Source organism: Fusarium tjaetaba (genome assembly GCF_013396195.1).
Source record: "Fusarium tjaetaba strain NRRL 66243 chromosome Unknown NRRL66243_c0000276, whole genome shotgun sequence".
Taxonomy (NCBI): domain Eukaryota; kingdom Fungi; phylum Ascomycota; class Sordariomycetes; order Hypocreales; family Nectriaceae; genus Fusarium; species Fusarium tjaetaba.
In genome coordinates this window covers 38,540-55,883 of record NW_023501472.1, presented here as the reverse complement: position 1 = coordinate 55,883, position 17,344 = coordinate 38,540, and the positions used below count along the sequence as shown (strand labels likewise).

The 17,344-nt window shown below is 46.7% G+C and overlaps 6 protein-coding genes across 6 annotated transcripts; 3 read left to right on the top strand and 3 right to left on the bottom strand.

Moving 5' to 3' along the window:
* Positions 1-1,742: 1,742 nt before the first annotated feature.
* FTJAE_11241 (uncharacterized protein) lies at positions 1,743-5,386 on the top strand (the record flags this gene model as incomplete). The annotated part of the gene is made up of 9 exons (XM_037344164.1): positions 1,743-2,231; positions 2,332-2,745; positions 2,813-2,959; positions 3,015-3,654; positions 4,164-4,276; positions 4,331-4,924; positions 4,982-5,050; positions 5,104-5,197; positions 5,280-5,386. The coding sequence occupies 9 exons, from the start codon at positions 1,743-1,745 to the stop codon at positions 5,384-5,386; spliced, it is 2,667 nt and encodes an 888-aa protein (XP_037201719.1).
* A 416-nt stretch (positions 5,387-5,802) lies between these two features.
* FTJAE_11240 (uncharacterized protein) lies at positions 5,803-6,425 on the bottom strand (the record flags this gene model as incomplete). The annotated part of the gene is made up of 3 exons (XM_037344163.1): positions 5,803-5,875; positions 5,927-6,168; positions 6,225-6,425. The coding sequence occupies 3 exons, from the start codon at positions 6,423-6,425 to the stop codon at positions 5,803-5,805; spliced, it is 516 nt and encodes a 171-aa protein (XP_037201718.1).
* Positions 6,426-7,793: 1,368 nt separating this feature from the next.
* On the top strand, positions 7,794-8,582 carry FTJAE_11239 (uncharacterized protein; the record flags this gene model as incomplete). Its single annotated transcript, XM_037344161.1, has 2 exons — positions 7,794-8,007; positions 8,053-8,582. The coding sequence occupies 2 exons, from the start codon at positions 7,794-7,796 to the stop codon at positions 8,580-8,582; spliced, it is 744 nt and encodes a 247-aa protein (XP_037201717.1).
* A 236-nt stretch (positions 8,583-8,818) lies between these two features.
* FTJAE_11238 (uncharacterized protein) lies at positions 8,819-9,718 on the bottom strand (the record flags this gene model as incomplete). Its single annotated transcript, XM_037344160.1, has 1 exon — positions 8,819-9,718. The coding sequence occupies one exon, from the start codon at positions 9,716-9,718 to the stop codon at positions 8,819-8,821; it is 900 nt and encodes a 299-aa protein (XP_037201716.1).
* A 638-nt stretch (positions 9,719-10,356) lies between these two features.
* On the bottom strand, positions 10,357-13,880 carry FTJAE_11237 (uncharacterized protein; the record flags this gene model as incomplete). Its single annotated transcript, XM_037344159.1, has 5 exons — positions 10,357-12,041; positions 12,117-12,283; positions 12,331-12,455; positions 12,508-13,384; positions 13,432-13,880. 5 exons carry the CDS (start codon positions 13,878-13,880, stop codon positions 10,357-10,359), a joined length of 3,303 nt encoding a protein of 1,100 aa, XP_037201715.1.
* A 2,203-nt stretch (positions 13,881-16,083) lies between these two features.
* FTJAE_11236 (uncharacterized protein) lies at positions 16,084-16,833 on the top strand (the record flags this gene model as incomplete). The annotated part of the gene is made up of 1 exon (XM_037344158.1): positions 16,084-16,833. One exon carries the CDS (start codon positions 16,084-16,086, stop codon positions 16,831-16,833), a length of 750 nt encoding a protein of 249 aa, XP_037201714.1.
* Positions 16,834-17,344: the final 511 nt, after the last annotated feature.

Genomic DNA, 17,344 nt, shown 5'->3' with positions numbered 1-17,344 from the left:
AAAAGGTATTAATAGACTCATGACTTCATAATTCTCGGATCATCGGCTCCATAGTCTTGAGCTCTGATGTTCGCTCTAGCCGATACTACAAGCTGATCAGTTGACGGTAACGTTTGATCCAGGCTTAGGCCCAGCCTCACATTCTAGAACCCCCAGTCCATGGCATGACAGAAAAGTCCAGGCATTTCTGCGAGTGACACCATCTGCCGATTTCCCGTCTTATTTTTCCGCCCAGCCCCTTCGAGACCTGGGGAACCCCGAGAGCTATGGCGAAGCTTTAACCGGTACAAGTTTAGTGGGATGCTTTTCCCGCGAATCAGCGCGTGATTTATTCTTAGATTTATACCCCTGCGCATTTGGTGCCCGAAGCAGTTACGAGCTTCTGGCAATACGAGCGGATCAACAGGAACTATTGTTTGTCCCTTGCCCCTGCATTTCACCTCACTGCGATATTTGTCTTAGGGGATCTCGTAAAGCAGTGTCGGTGAAGGTCATGCTCGTGTTTGTTGAGATAATCTTAGCGGTACGAGACCAAAGCTCGACCCCACGTGCATTGCTTCGGCACTGGAGCTTGGTGATGATGTAATTGCGATCGCTGCTGTGGACTGAGGATCATGGAAGATCATCGTATAATTGTGTTTTCAATTGATGATCAGTAACAGATCGAGATTGAGGTTGTGGTCTTCCATCGGCCAGCATTGTCTAGAAATGTGGCAATTATTTAGGAGAATTTTATGCGATGGAATTGATTGAGCTTTCGCCCGTGATGTTGTCATGCGAGATAACTTTATGTTTTAGCTTAAGAGTGTAAATTTCCGCTGTGTGACATCTTCACCCAATGGCGGCAAGCAGCAACGTCACAAGATCAACATATCATGCAAATATCTCGAGACTCATGAACCTTTTACTAAGAACACAATTTTACTCACAAGTGGCAACTAAAGACAGATCATTCGCTGGAGAAGAGAGCATAACAAGTTAGGAAAAAGTGCAATTGAAGGCATATTCGCTTGCTGTAGGGTAGACACTTTAATTGAGCTTGCTAGCATTCCAGACAACGAAGTTGACTTTGCGGCTTCTCCGGCGCCACGCGATCAAGCAAGAATGTAATAAGTGAACTTGCGAAGCCTCTATTTATTTATAGAACGATCGAGTTGTGGCGTCTCTTTTCTCAATCCTGCCACAAGATACGGATGATGAATGCTCTCTAAAGGGAGGATGTTCAAGGGTCAGCATGGCCACAGAACAGCGCGACATTGTTGCATTTGTCAAGCAGCTCAGATCAGTCTGTCCGCAAAAGACTCTAGCACATTGATTACATTTTACGCTGTAAGGGAGCCACAGTTGTTTATCTGGTACTGGTAGCAGCTACGGAGTCTAGGGGAGGAAATAAAACTCGAGACTTTAAGCCTAACTGATAAAAAGATTTAGGTAACTTGGTAAAATTTTAGGATGAGTTTAGGATATTTTCTATAGGAGTTTATTTTGTTATCCTAAACGTTTTCTTGCTCCCCAAGGGGAGTACAGACGGAAGTGACCGATTGACGGGCTAGACGGGTTGAGTTAGCCCCACTGATGCGGCCGCATTTTCCGCACTCATCTCCGCCTTTCAAGTCCGACAGCGGTAAAAGCATGGAGTTACGTAGTGAGTGACTCGCGATTATTGCTTATCTTTAATGTGCGGCTAACATCCGCATCTCGATCAATCAATTGAATGAGTAATACACAACGAAAATTGAGACATGGCAAACCGCAGTGAGCAAGCCTGCAAAGCCTGCAAAAAACAGAAGCGGCGTTGCGACAAAGCTCTTCCAGAGTGTAGCTTATGCAAGCGGACTCAACGCCTTTGCGAGTATGGCATCGCGACCGAGTTCCAGCCAACTGCTAGTGACTGGAGTATGATGCAAACGCGTCTCAGTGAGCTTGAGAATCGTCTGGCCAATTCTCCGAAAGCTACGGAGCAGCATATCTTGAGCCCAATCTCAGGCCCATTGTTGGAACAGGGATCAACGCCAGGCGCGACATTCTACGACTCCATCGATGCGCACAGCATCGAGTCGAATAGCATCAATTCATCGTCTCAATCCATCGGGTTTACGCCTGCGTACTCCACTGTCGAACTTTCTGGTTTAGTATCGGAGACGAGTTTTCCGGCATCTATGTTTCTCGATGTTGACTGTTATGTATGGTCTCATGCCAGGCTGCCTGCTCCCAGCGGCGTCATTCCTGCGGTATGCTACCTCTAGTACCCAATCATCACTTGTTTCTGGCTTAAAGCAACTGATTCCTTGTCTTGTTATATATGTCGCCCAGTGATCTAACTCTTCCTAGCCCGTCCTCGCTCTTCTCAGCCAAGGCAACGTCGTTCTGGATGTATCGCAGAATTACTTTGCGACGATTCACACCTGGTTTCCTATGATATCAAAAAAGAGGATGGATATGGGTCTACCAGTGCAAAATGCAGGCCCCGATCTCGCCATGCTGTTCCTGGGAATGAAGCTTGTGACGACTCCTGCTATCGACATAACCGACTCAAGCTTGTACGATACAGCCAAAAGCTTCCTCGCTAGTCTGGAGACCAATGGTGTTGTATCACTACTCTGCCTTCAGGCTATGATCCTCGTAGCTTTGTATGAGTATTCTCATGCGATCTATCCGGCAGCTTGGATGACTATTGGGTCGTGTGCGCGCTACTCTGATATTCTGGGCATCACTCCTGGTGATTATTCTCCATTGGGTCAAGTGGTACGTATAATCGGTGTTAAGAAGGGCCGTGGAGTAAGAAGGGGAAAAGAAACTTACATGTCTTTAGACAACATGGACAGAGGCTGAAGAGAGGAGGAGAGTATGGTGGAGTATCTACATCCTCGATAAGCTCGTGTCACTGGGAAGCAGAAAGCGTTGCTTACTTCCTGATGCCCATCCGCAGTGTAAACTGCCTGTCGATGATGACGCATGGGTCAGTCAACACAATTTCAACACCCTTTACACTATAGCGACTGACACGCATGTAGGACCGCGGCGAGGTAAATGTGGCCGTCAGTCACTCAACCTCAATATCGTATCAAGTCCAGCAATCTCCATTCTCAAGACTATGTCAAGCCTCGATGTATCTCGGACGCGCCATAAACTACGCCCGAGACAACTCAGCCATGACAAGTTCTCGTATCGAAGAAATCATGTCTCTTGTAGGAGAGTTGGGAGCTTTTGCAACAGTCGTGGATAATGAAACTCCAGATCTCAGTCCCGAGAAAGGCCTTACCCTTCTCGCTCCTCGATGTATCTCCCGATCGGCGCTCTTTGTCACCCTCGATCGTTTTACTTGCCCTGAGAAGATCAGTGCAGAGCCTGGGTATGTAGAGAGTCCCGGGGATAAGACACAGAATGAGATCGAGCTTCAGAGGCAATCCATGCGTATTATCGAACAGGCAAGCGAACAGCTACACACTCTGGGTATGGAACTGCTACCAGCATTCACAACTGTAGGAATATCCTTAATGTCCAACGTGAGCCCTTTCATCTTGGACTCTATCTATGCTGGTGCGGCAACAATCCACTGGCTTCTTGGCGAAGGCGGGAATGAAGTTTACCGCACGGCTGCTGCTGACTTGGATGTGTTTCTGGATACGATGAGCTCGAGATGGAGGCTTGGTAGTACGTATCGCGAGATGCTGACGGTTCACGACGTCACAGCAAGGGTAGAGGCTAGGACGACGTAACAATGGGAGGAGTTTAGTCTCATTCCAGATAACCAGATAAATAATGTAAGAATATCTCCGAAAATCAAGTCCGATATGAGAAGAAGACGAAAAAAGCGTGCCAATTTCTTGCCGTAATTCTCGTCGCCTTTTCAGAAACGTGTTGCAGCGGAGTGCGGAGTGCGGCCGCAAAATCCGCATCATCGCAAGTGGCGCTCTCGAGCGGGTGAGTGACCGTCAGGATCGACGCGCTCCATTGCGGCCGCCTACTCAGCATTGGTATAATACAATGGAAATTCAGGGCAGACACCCATTTTGATCTGGACCATTGACTACGAGCCGCCTATATAAGATTGAGACCTGCCCGAGTAGTCTCCGAACACTTCCATCAAGATATTCGCAAAACTCATCAACCCTTACATCATCATTAATTAGTACCCACGTCATCAGCACTGAGACCACTAGACCACCGAAAAACACCATCTAAAAGACTACGAACCATGAGTGTCCGTCGAAGCACCATCATTCCCAACAAGCCAACTCTAACAGAGAAGAACCTCCCTGACCAAGCAGGCAGGGTAAGCTAATAGATTCGACATACACCTGCACTTTATCTAATATAATTTCATCAGGTCTTTCTCATAACCGGAGCTTCTGGAGGCTTGGGAAAAGAGCTTGCTTCAATTCTATACCAGAAGAATGGCAAGATCTACATGGCCGCTCGCTCCAAGTCTAAGACTGCGGAGGTTATAAGAGACATCCAGGCAGCTTACCCAAATTCAACCGGAAGCATGATATTCTTACCGCTGGTTCTCGACGACCTCACTACCATCAAGGCTTCGGCCCAAGAATTCCTCGCACAGGAGAGCCGCCTCGATGTCCTGTATAACAACGCTGGTGTGATGGTACCTCCACAGGGGTCTAAGACAGTACAAGGCTACGAGTTGCAAATTGGCGTGAACAACCTCGCCCCGTTCCTATTTACTCACTTCCTCCATCCTATTATTGCTGCTACAGCCCAGATTGCCCCCAAGAACTCTGTTCGTGTCATTTGGGTGTCTTCTAGCGCTGCTGATGGTGCTCCAACCCCAGCTATCGACTTCACGAACATGGACTATCACAAAGAAGAAGGGATCTGGCCGAAGTATTCGAGGAGTAAGGCTGGAAATGTCTTGCACTCTGTCGAGTTCGCTCGAAGGACTGCCGGTGAAGGCATCATCAGCATAGTTCGTGATTCCATATCCTTTTTTTGTTAGATGCCTGGAACTAACTTTTGTCTTCAGGCTCTGAATCCTGGTAACTTTGTGACCAACCTACAGCAGAATATGCCGAGGATGCAGCTTGCTATCTTCGTAAGTTGACAACTCGTAGATGTCGAGACAGGATACTGATGCTAGACGCACAGAAACTTATCGCTCACGCACCCAAGAACGGAGCCTATACTCAACTGTTTGCAAGCCATTCTCCTACCATCACAGAGAAGGAAAACGGCTGTTGGGGTAAGTCTTTTGTCAGTTAAGATGACAGACAATACACGGCAATAATTTGCGACTTGGATGACTAACTGTATCCCGTGGATAGTGTCTCCTTTTGGAAAGGTCGAGCCATGCCGCAAAGATCTTCTTGATCCTGATCTTGGCAAAAAGTACTGGGAGTGGACGGAGGAACAGGTGAACATGTATAAGTAAAAAGCGTAGCTATTGAGGGGTCGCCGGACTGATGCGGTCGCATTTTCTGCACTTATCTGATGCGCCACGATAAAACACAAGATCTTGGTCCTAAGGGACAAAGAGATCTAGGTAAACTATCCTAAGCTTAGGTCGCCCTTTAATAAGTTAAGATAACCTCTTTATTTAATATATCTGGCCAAGCCAGTATCTGACACTGCAGGGCAATTCTTTTGACTGAAAGCCACTTCTTGGCCTCCAGTAGCGCTTCTCAAGGCTAATGGCAGTGAGGCATGGAGTTTATGTAGTATGTATATACATCAAAACGTGCGGCTGACATCCGCGTCTCCAAGAAGTAACTCAATAAGCAACACACAACAAAACCTAAGATATGCCAAACCGAAGCGAGCAAACGTGAAAGTAAGCCAATCTTTAGTTTAAAGATTACCGCAAACATCAGCACCCGCAGCATCATAACCATAAGTTTTCTGCCAATCCTTCAAGAAATACCTATAATATAGTTAGAACTGAATGCTATCTTTCGACATTAGAGAAACATACCAGCCGCCAAGTGGCGAAGATGGATTTCCGCAGTTCCCAGAGAGCGAGGCAAACGCCGCTTTAGCCTCGTGGTCAGCGCAAGTATTCTTACCCGCATCCGCGTAGTTACAGATATACGCCTTGGCTGTGCCATGGACAAAGACCATGAGCTTCGAGGGCATAGTGGCGCTGGACCCGCAGTAGTTATACAGCTGAACCTGGGCTCCGGATAGGTCGCTGTAGTCCAGCCCTGCGCCGGTGCACTATTTTATATGTCAAGCCTTGAGTTGGTAAATTGTCGGATCAAGAAATTACTTACCCCAATCTCTCCGCTTGGAAGAGGAACACGGCGATACTTGGACTTTGTAGAATGCTCAAAGTCAGAGACATATTCGATCTGCTCATTGCCGTTCTTGTCTTTGTTGACGGAGTAGATGCCATTTTTCAGACCCTCGGGGATGACAAATCCTTGGGTGAGGGAGATGGAAGCAATAAGAGAAAGGATGCTCTTATACTGCATGTTGAAATTTGAAAGGGTTTAAGTCTAAAGATGGATATAGAAGTGATATTGTGAATCTGTATGCTTTGTCAAGTGAGTTAGAAGTGGTGCTCTGTGACTTGGACAGCCCTTGAGTCGACGGTTATGCCGACGCCTTTTATACAACATCCAGAGATTTCAGCATCGAGATTACTAGTTTATAACTGAAATACTTGACAGTATGTAATCGGCTCTAAGCTTGCAAAAGTTCCATTAATGCCAAGACGGCATACTATTAGGGCCGACTTACATCATAGCCCGGCATTTAGAAAGTTGACCTATTAGATTGTAGGATCGGCATTGCTACAACATCACTGCCTTACATAGGTATAGTTTATATTTACCCCAGAATCCTACGAACTCTAAATTGACGATCTTTCACTGTAATCAGGCACCTTACACCAGGCAACAGAATAAATCGTCCCAAGTTGAGATACACTTTGAAGTAGTTACTAAACCTTACATTGACTATGTATACTATGTATACTACTGAGGCATAAAATCAAGGCAATGTCAAAGCGCACATAATCTGCAAAGCCAATATTAATCCCACGACAATCATGTTTCTACTTGCGGGATAAAACAAGGTAGAACATCAAAGCGCAGTAAACCATCAGGGTGGAGGTGAGCAATACAGGAGTCATTGAATCCAACAGTCGTTATGCTTTCTGGCGAGTCTTTTGTCTAATACGCAAGGAGCAGAGTGAAAGCTCGAAACCATTGGATCCTATAGTGGTCATGTAGTCTGATTGATACCTAAAACCTATACATCTCGTGTTCTCATTCATCACCTTTGTTCGCAGCCTTTACGCTTGACCATATGGTTAAAGCTTATGACGTTTCAACGAGAAATATGAAGCCAACACACAGGAAAATCCTGATTAACTTTAGCGATCATGTAGTCTAACGCAGTTTAGCAGGTAGACAAATAGGCAACCAAGTAAAACATCCAAGCGTAGGCCAGTTGTCATGGAACTTGTTGAAGCTCACGATGATCTTGGGTTCTAACGTATTATATGGATTGGTTAGTTATCATATGTGTATGCCGATCAGTTCGGAAACGGTAGTCTATTTCGGTCCCGAACAAGTTCTCTCATAAATTCATGGTTACATCGTATGTATGTCGATCAGTTCGGGTATATCATTTAGTTCGGTCCCGAACGACTTACACAGGACCTTTTCTGAACATGTATTTCATGACTGCTTATTGAAAAGACTATTATTTGGTGAATCTTTATAAAACCTCAATGCCATTCATCTCAAGTCTTTTAAGATACTTATCGTTTTCATCAGACATTTTACCTACAACTCCTAGCCTTACTCAACTCTTTACAACCAAATTTATTCATCATGCTTATCATGAGATACCTCAATGCTGCTTCCCTTGTCATTCTCATGTCGGCCTTTGTCCATTCTAGCCCCCTGGAATCGATTGAGAGACGTTCTTTCGTTGACCCAATCAAGCATGGTAACTATGGAAGATCTCTGGGCAAGATATATAGATACCATGAAGTTTCAGACGGCTTGTTTGCTGGCGTTACACCTGAGGATTGGGATGACACTGGTAGGTCAAAGACCCTTAGTATCTTCCCATTCTAACCCTCAGTAGTTCACATCAAGGGTGCCTGGTTGGCTAAGCGTTCAGAAAACAATGAGCCTCCTCCTTCCCTTGAAGTGAATCTCTTCAACCGAGATATCTCTTCTGCCTGCGCCACTGGATTAGCATGCGCCAAGGCCGCCGCACAGGTTCTTGGATCACCTCTGTATCAGCTCGGCCAGTATCTTCTCAACAAGGTCAGAGAATACGGTCCCCAGGTACTGGACACCTTGAACCGGCCATTCTGGGCAAACTTTGCCGGCGTAGGTGGACAGAATTTTGTCGTCACGGGCATTTTCAAACTTATTGAGAAGAAGTCGGATAACCCCCCTCCAGTGGAACAGTGTTCGTTGGATTACTGTCAAGTAGATCTGATGACCCAGATGGTTGCAATGGCTTGCTCGTCGAATCCGGAGAGGAGGGCATTCTCGCAGTCGATTACGTTGCCTGATGGGTCGGTTTATGAACTGAACATGGCTGCGGCGCCTGGACAGACCTTGTCTGACTCTGATGTTTGTGACGCCCCAAACACAGGAAGCTAGGCTTTGACCCTGTTTGTATGGAGCTTCGAAGGTGTGTAACTATCAGATTTCTGACTTTTCCTTGATCCTGATCTTGGCAAGAAGTACTGGAGTGGACAGAAGAATAAGTGGACGGGCACAAGTACAGGGCAATGTTGATTCGGAGAGCAAGCTGCAAGAGAAGCTGTAGTTTTAGTGTTCAACAGGCCGCATTGAATAACTACCTGGTATTTAACTTGAGCTCAACGACGTCCTGACTATTTTTGATGGCTCTCTAGTATGGAAGTGGCCAATTCCCGTAGACCTAATGTAGCGAACGGAAACCAAGAACTAGAATCAATGCTTGCCTCCAACTTGGATAGGTACGCTTCATCCTCGTGTACACGCTGCACCGTTTCAACTAACCCATCTTCCTTTGAACCTAATACCAAGAGTGCAGCCACGCAAGACCATTTGAAGATATCGTCCGCTTCTCCGTTTGGTGAAGGCGCATAGGACTCCTGGATCTTCTCAATGACATTTCCTTTCTCTGAATCATCATCCGCCCGAATGAGCAAGATGGCAAGCGCAAGTACAATTGTCCCACGAACATTATCGTTTGTCTCTCGACTCAGCAAATCCAGGAGAGCTATGACCGATGCATCCGAGTGGCGTGGGAAGAATGCCAAAGCATGAGCCGCATTGGCTCGCAAGCTCGCTGAATTCTCACTCAAGCAACGGACCATCGAAGACAGTCCCCGCTCAACAGCCTCGTAAGCTTTGAGCTCATGCATGGCATACCCACGGTTTGGGGGCTCCATACGCGCGATACGCTCTTCCCATTCTTTGATGTCGATCCCATTAGGAACCGCCCAGTCTGGATTGCCAATTGCAAGACTGACAATCAGGAATAATATGACCTCGCGGTCCTTGGTTGCTGGGCTATCAAGCAAAGCATATAGAAAGGGAATCGCTTCAACGGAAGCACTGTAGCGGGTGCCTTGGTGATAGATGTTGGACCAGCATGAATCAAGCGCTGTTTTGTAGACGTCGGGATTTGTAGACTGAAGCTCCCTCAGAATATGAGGTACATCATCGGCTGGCCCATAGGTGTGGTTGAGTTTAGACCAGTCAATGGAATCAAGTCCAGCCAGAGGATCGGTATTTTCGAGCGACATAGTGGTGGTGGGCGATCTGTTGTGCTGAGAAAAAGTTTGTGGGGAGGGTCGAATTTCCGCATGGCATTGTGTTGGGGGGTAGGCCGGTAATTATAGCATGGAAACTCGATAATTTGATAGCGTTAGGTGACCTCGGGGGGGGCAAGAAAACAGCGAACCTTAATTTGGGGTGTCAAAATAAACTTACTAAAGGTTATCCCAAACTTAGGCTATATTACCCAAGTCTTTTTGTCATTTAGGATCAAGATCCTGCGTTTTCTTTCCTCCCCTAGGGCGACTGGGATCGGCATATCAGCTGGCTATGCGGAATGGCACCGCATCTGTAGTGCGGAACCAAGTCCTAATCAAGCAAAGTTAGAAACCTAAAGTCCTAGATTTAGGCTGCGATGACCTGAATAGGCTCCAACTTCATCTAACACTGTCTTGGCCATGATTCTATGCTTGGTATTACATTTGATAGCTGTAGACATCAAAGGAAGAGCACCAGTACATGTGGTGGCTGGTTCTAATATTTCCCATCCAAGTGTCAACTGTGATTAATGGAAGTCGTCTTGCAAAATATTGAGGGAGAACTGCCTGAATCTGTATAGGGAGGAAAATCATCCAATTGTATAACATTAACCCTAGCATGGTACTCTTTAGATATCCTGGATCCGCTGAATAATTCTGTTGAACATCGCATCGTCATCAAATTCCTTGCTGCCTTTTGTTACTTCACCTGCCTCCTCACAAGTCGAAAGTTGGACAGGATCATGCTGCCCATCAAGCTTGGTCTCCCAACTTTTGGCAACAGTATCCAGAGCAACCTGAATCCTATCTACCCAAATGTGACGCCAAAACTCTAAAATCCGCTGGTAATAGAGTTCGTCTATGCCAAGGGCGGCTGGATCGTTGAATGCTGAATAATCGATATCAAGAGTGTCACTCTTGCTTGAGACAGTCGTTTGGCGACCGGATAGCACTAAGTGCTGAAACATGGAGACCACTTCCTCCAACTGATTCATTGCCTCTCCATCTACATTGAGAGTCTCAAGCTCTATCTCGTCTGGTTCCAGTTCTTTCACTGGACCCATAAAATACACCCAATTGGGATCATTCGAGAAACAACTATATCCAGGCCTATCCAAACAGGTATGTCTGAAATCTAGCGCAGCAAATGTTGCTTGACGCACCATGATAACGTGATGGCTCAGGCTCAAGCACCTGCCATATATTTCCGCATAAGAACCGAATTGTGTGCCATATTCGTGAGGTGTTAGCTCTTCAACCTGCTCGTGGGGATGTGCGAGCCACTTCATTCTCAAGGTAAAGGGGGTACAGCCATCGGGTGAGCACAGACAATAGCATTTGTCAATCAAGACAGATTCGAACAGGTGATGTTCTGCCCTATTACTTATGTTATCCTGGCCCGCACATTTGTAGTCTTCAATACCGAGAATGTCTGCAAGAACGAAAACGGAAGGCATCGGGCTAGTGAACCTGTAATGCCATTTCCATAGCGGGGCCTGGTGTTGAAATAGCCATATTGCATACTCGAGTGAAATGTAACGAATCCATGCCCAATCCTGGTTATGGAGTGTTCTGTCCAGTGAAGAGGTATAATCTTGATCAGTGGAGATGATCTTGAAGCCGGAGTCTAGGAAGAGATCTGCATCTTCTGGAGTTCTTAGGTCGAAGAATATTGACCTAGAATAGTACCTAACATCTTGTCCCTGCCGTTGAGGCAGATACCCATTCACGAAAGTCGACAAGGGGCCCAGACCAAGAATTCCTTTTTGGCGAAGCAACCTATCCATCCCGATGGCTTCAAGGTCGGGTACCTCGTCCAGGGTTGTAAAGTTTCTCAACTCTGTGATTGAAAGTTTGTTCAGGGCCAAGTCCCGCAGCTGCTGACGACGAATCCGCAACTCCTTTGCCAGGAGTGTTTTGCAGTGAGGAGAAGCTTCGAAGAAGTAACCACGATAGCCCGGATGGAAATCGCGGTGAGGTATAATGGGACATCCAGAGGCTAAAATAATCCGAAGCGGTAATGTGCAAGGGCAACATGAATCATCCAAAGCCTTTCCTGGGTTACAAATCTCCCGACTGGCTCGCATTGCATAGTTAAGAACAGTCGCCCCATAACCGTCCGGTGGAATCCAAACTTCGGGATTCACTTTCTTGGTCAGTGTTTTCAAGATTTCGGGCCTGTGTATGGCTATATGTAAGGGCGTCTCCCTGTAGACACTTAACTCTTCGAGCATGTGTGGCTGTGTCGAGGTGAGTCGCTCCACTTCTGGCAGATTGTTTCGAATGACTGCTAAGCTCAAGGGACCATACTGAACTGATACACGCTGTAAGTGTTCTAGGACCATAGAAGGGGTGGCAGGCCACGGCTGAAAAAGATGGTGGAACTTACTCTCTGCCACTTTCGGGTTGTGCTCGTGATACTTGAGGATTTCAAGCCTAGGAGATAGAGCGGAATAATGCACGGAGAGGAGATCTGCCACGTCGTTTCCAGCAATCAGCGGGCCATAGATGGAGGCAGGAACAAATGTTCCATTGATAAATCCATGCAATGCTAAGCTGAAAATTGTTGAGTTGGGTATCAGTGTATTTTTGGGGGCACGTACTTTCCGTGATTATCGCGAGCCGTGACAGATGTACCTGCGGCACCAAGAAAATTGACCAAACCCTCACAAGTCAAACGCACGAATGGGGAATTTGCTTTTTCCGGAGTTATCAACGAGCGCCATACCTAAGGAAGTCAGTCAAATGATCTGTTATACTTTGACTTCATACGATCTTACCGACTCTGCCAGGGCATGAAGTAGGGTATCGCCGTCTTCGGTTACGTCATTGGGACTTGCTCTTCCCGAGCAAAATAATTCTTGAATCTTTCGCTGCACCGTGTTCAGAATTATTCGAGATCTTGTCTCATTAATGTCCTCGAGTCTGGCTGCATCGTAAAGAAGATCCATGACTAGGAATGCTGGTGCGACGCGTGCATCAGCCACTGGAACCACTGGAAAGTAGGTAAAAGAGGGACTGATACTGGATACCCCGGCCCGAAAGCGGGTAGAAAATGACACTTCAATCCCTTTTCTCAGCAAAGAAGCCAAACCAGTAAAACGAATGGTTCGTGTCTTTTCGTAGTCTGATGGTAGTTTAAAGAACACGCAGTCTTTCTCGTGCCACACATTGGATAACATCTCTTCGGTGAAATGCACAGGTCCCAGCGCAAACCTTTTTCTCTGACGCACACGTCGACGCTTGCAAGAGCACATAGACAGAGACTCAGTTCTTTTGCAAAGTGTAAGCAGTTCTGGTTCGCTGGCTGTAAGCTGGCTGCCTTGTTCGCTGGATTGATTGTATGAAAGCTGTCTGTTTGTTTCGAGGCGATCCTGATATCTTGCAGGCCCAGCCATATCAAGAAGTGCCTCGATTTGAGCTTGCATCTGGACATGCTGGTAAGAAATCTGGTAGGAAATCTGATCCAACCTCTGATCGACACGGGGAACAATAGAATCAACAGATGTCTGCAGAACGGGGACTGCCAAATCGATCTTCGTGATAGGTTGGTGTAGTTCTTGGATAGCTGTAGCTGTATTGGAGTTGACAATAGTGCTTTTCTGAATCTCGGCCATTTGCTCATTCAAAATCTTTCTTGTTAAGGATTCTTCGTCTCTGGAGTTCATCAGCTGCGGTGATCAAAAGAGATTTGGTTGCCTTACATGTGAAGCATTTCTAGAGCTAAGCCAAGCGTTGTTGAGAGCCTATCCAGAGCTCCTCCCAGACTTTCGATGTCGGATTTTCGCAGTGGATATATGAGCTTCTTGTACCCATCTTTTATCTTGTTCTTTGTACGCGCGGGGCATGTCGCCGCTACCATGCTAGTGGTTGCGGGAAAGATTTTCTGTTGAAGGATGTCCAGTTCTTCCAATGCTTTTTGGCAATCCTTGAGACAACCAGAAGCCTGCGATACCGAGGCAGAAAGTTCTGGGTCAAGCTGAGACCGGTTTAAGGCGGCTTCAAGTGATTGAAACGTGCTTGCAAAACGCTCAGCCTGACGCAAAAGTCGGGTACGGTCGTCATCGTGGTCGTTGAAGGCTTTCAAATACTTAACAAGACCAGATGTAACTGTTATCCCCAGAGGAATGATAGCTAGTGCGAGCTCGGCCATGGTTGCTAGAGTGTAGAAGGATAAGAGGAGAAGAGAAGATTCACGCGAGGGATTTGTGAAGTGGCTATCAAGTACAAAGTACAGAACGAGGCTACCAATAATATTCAACTACGTGTTTGAGCCACCACAGGGCATTTTTCAGGATTACAAATGCAGATTTCCAGCAAATCTATAGGCCGAAATGCCGTGCACTCAATCGCGATTATGCCCAGGTGTAACCACAGTTACGACTGCCGCCTCAAGCCACTCCTTGGCGGCATTGCTTATGCATGAGGTTTTGGAATCCCACTGTAAATTACTTGGTGATATGTTGGAATTGTGATTATACAAAGTCGCCGCTAATCCAGAGAGATTTTATAAGATGAGATTGATAACAAAGCATTCTCGAAATAACAATATTTGTTTACTGATCGAAGCCATTTCCCGAGAGCCCTATGTGGGCTTTACCAGAGAACAATGGCCAAGAACCAGCGAAACGTAACGTTTATGATAAACCATGAGTCTGATAGAACCTGAACTGTTCCTTTCAATTATGCTAAGGCTTTATTTCCAGCAGGGCAAGGATCTCGCAGGAGCTGCCTGCGGAAGACTGCTCCAAGTCTTCGAATACAAAACTGCAATCTATCATTGGCACACTGGGTTTCTACACAAATCTAGTCGTAACACTGATACCCGACGCTGGGTAGTGTGAGCTCATATAGCATGCCAGCACTGACGTCGTGGTGTACCTGGCTACCTATCCATCATTCAAAAGTGAAATCGACGACAGCGCAGACGTGAGCAAAGGGCTTGACTCCTACTATGAGAAAATTTATGTTAGTCAATTAGAGAAATTTAGACGGGGCAGAGCCTGCATCGAGACACGAACGAGCCATATACTCGAATAGTGCGCTATTGGCCGCCTTCCCCATCATTCGAAGAGAGCAGTTAAAACTAAGTCTATGACCCATCTCCTGGTTACCATTATTGTTCTTAATGTATTTTACTACCCGAACCGGGGAACCCTAGTCGAATAACTCGCTCCCTCGACCTTGGCAATGGGCTGCTTGGCTAATGTGTAATCTGGAGTTTTGCACAACCGTCAGACCAATGATATTTGGGCCTTTGCCACTGAATACACCCCACAAGATTCCTCTCTCATCAATCCTCAAACCGTTCATTGTGATCACCGAGTTTCTTTACCTTTCGAGATCTCAGCTGGCAATAGCTGCCCAGCGCGTGCAACAGTGCAGCAAATCAGGACGCACAATTACAACAACAGCCCTGACGTAGGATGTGAAGTGAAGAGAAGAGAATAGAAGACAACGGCTAGACAATTGCCGAGAAAGAATACAGCCACTCACGGGCCGTAGCGCTGATGTGATAGAAGGCTCCACTGGGAGGTGAGACATCTCCATCAGCGATCAACATTGTCACGCTCAGAGGAAGACTTTCAGCTCAGCCAAATCCTAATTGTCTCAATATTCAAATTAATAGTTTCGCTCTCAGGCCATAACGGGATAGAGTCCTTCTGTATAAACGAACGATGGCTGTCACAAAAGGGTATGGAGTTTGTAGGCCTTTCATCAACTAACCTGATAAGGTAGTTCAAGTATGCGCCACGTCTGAAACGGGCGGAGCTGAGGACGGCATGGGCCGTTCTAGTGCACGAGGCTGCATTATCACATAAACTACCGCTTGACGATATGTGATATTGACGAAATAATGTGATCTGATACGAGAACGAGGTGATCTATTCCGCTTTTGAGTACGGTACTAAGACATTGGACGGTCGGCTTCGGGCCCCTCCGCGGCCCGTGGCTAGCTGGATGAGCCGAATTCGGTGAAGAATATTCCTTTCTGGTAAGCGTGCGCAACTCCAAGCGTAGGCCAAGGACGAATGAGAGAGTGCTCATAGACCTGTCGTACTTGAGCCTCTTGAGTTCGAGAATGGAGGCCGGGGAAGAGACCATATGCGGATGTGATATCCAAACCTTCTCAAATAATATTGGATATGGCAACATATCACTGTGATTGCAGCACATGAAGTGACCCTTTGAGGAAAGCTTTCAGCTGAAGATCATCAGCCACCGAGAAACATGTCTGCCGTCCTGTGCTCTCAAACCTATTATAAATACCTGTAAATCTGCTCACCAAAGGAAACTATCATCAACCATCAGACACTTCATTTTCCTCAGCACAGAAAACCCTCACATTTCTCAAAATGGCCTCTCTTGTACCCATCAAGTTCAGCGAGCTCACTGCCAAGTACCAGGGACTCAATGGCAAGCTCGTTCTGCACGCTAAAGGCAAGATCCCCGGATTCTTCCTCAAGCCCTTCTTTGATCAAGAGATCTGGGTGGGCGCACTCAAGTTTGCCGTCTTGGCTTACAGTGGTGGCCTCTCCAAGCTTCCCCACGAGAAGGAGGTGGAATTCGACTACGAACTTCCAATTCATCTACCCATCCACGATTTCAACAACGAGACGGTCTTGATCAAGACCGCCTTTGGCATTTCTGAGATCAAGATTGAGTATCTTGACTGGGCCAAGCCTACTACGGATCTTACTGCGTCTCTTCTGGCTGCCGTAGACGACCTCACCCTGGCTAGCAACCCAGACAAGAAATCAGGCTATACTACTACTATCCGCCCTTATGAGGATCTTTACCTTTCGGACGAGGGTCGCCTTGACATCACAGCTGAAATTCCCAAAGAGCCGAATGCTTCGGTAAAAATTGATTTTAACCCTGATTTCATCAAACTGGTCAACGCCAGTTATGAAAAAGGGTCTATCAAGTGGACCATTGCGTGGGAAAAGGTCCCAGATCTTGCACACGACCCGCAGCGCGTCAGTGTCATCACCACCATCCCGCCCGAGGTAAAGATTCAGCCCTGGCCTCCCATTCCCGACCCCAAGGACATTCAGCCCTACCGTATCCACCGCTTGTTCATGCTTTCAGATCAGAAAGAGTGAGAAGCCTGCCAACTGAGTCTCGATGGGCTGATGTAGCCGATTTTATTTGGAGACATGGTGTCAGGGGAGATAGGGAAAGGGATTCGTAGTCTATGAGAGAAATGGAGGGCGTGACGTTCCATTCTTCTGTGTCCGGTGTACATTTGATCCGGGAGGACATCTGGATAACATGGTTACATATCAGATATTGTCAACAGTTACTGTCATATGTTTATATACAATTGCGTTTTTGGATCCTTTCGTGCTGCGCTGCCTTGTTGGAACCAAGTTCTCTCTGCTGATTCAAGCTGTCAGCCATGATTCTCAGATGGAGATAATGCTGCTGGCTAACGAACCTAGACATTAACCAAGGTGAAACTTCTGTTCCGGATGCTAGTTCAAAGCTTTAGATTCGTCAAATTCCAAAATTCCTCCAGATTTTGAGAAGCCGCCGCTTTGACAGTTGAGAAGCATCTAGCCACCAATTCTGGCCCTATACCCAACCAACACCTCCAGTCTAGTTATGGAAAAG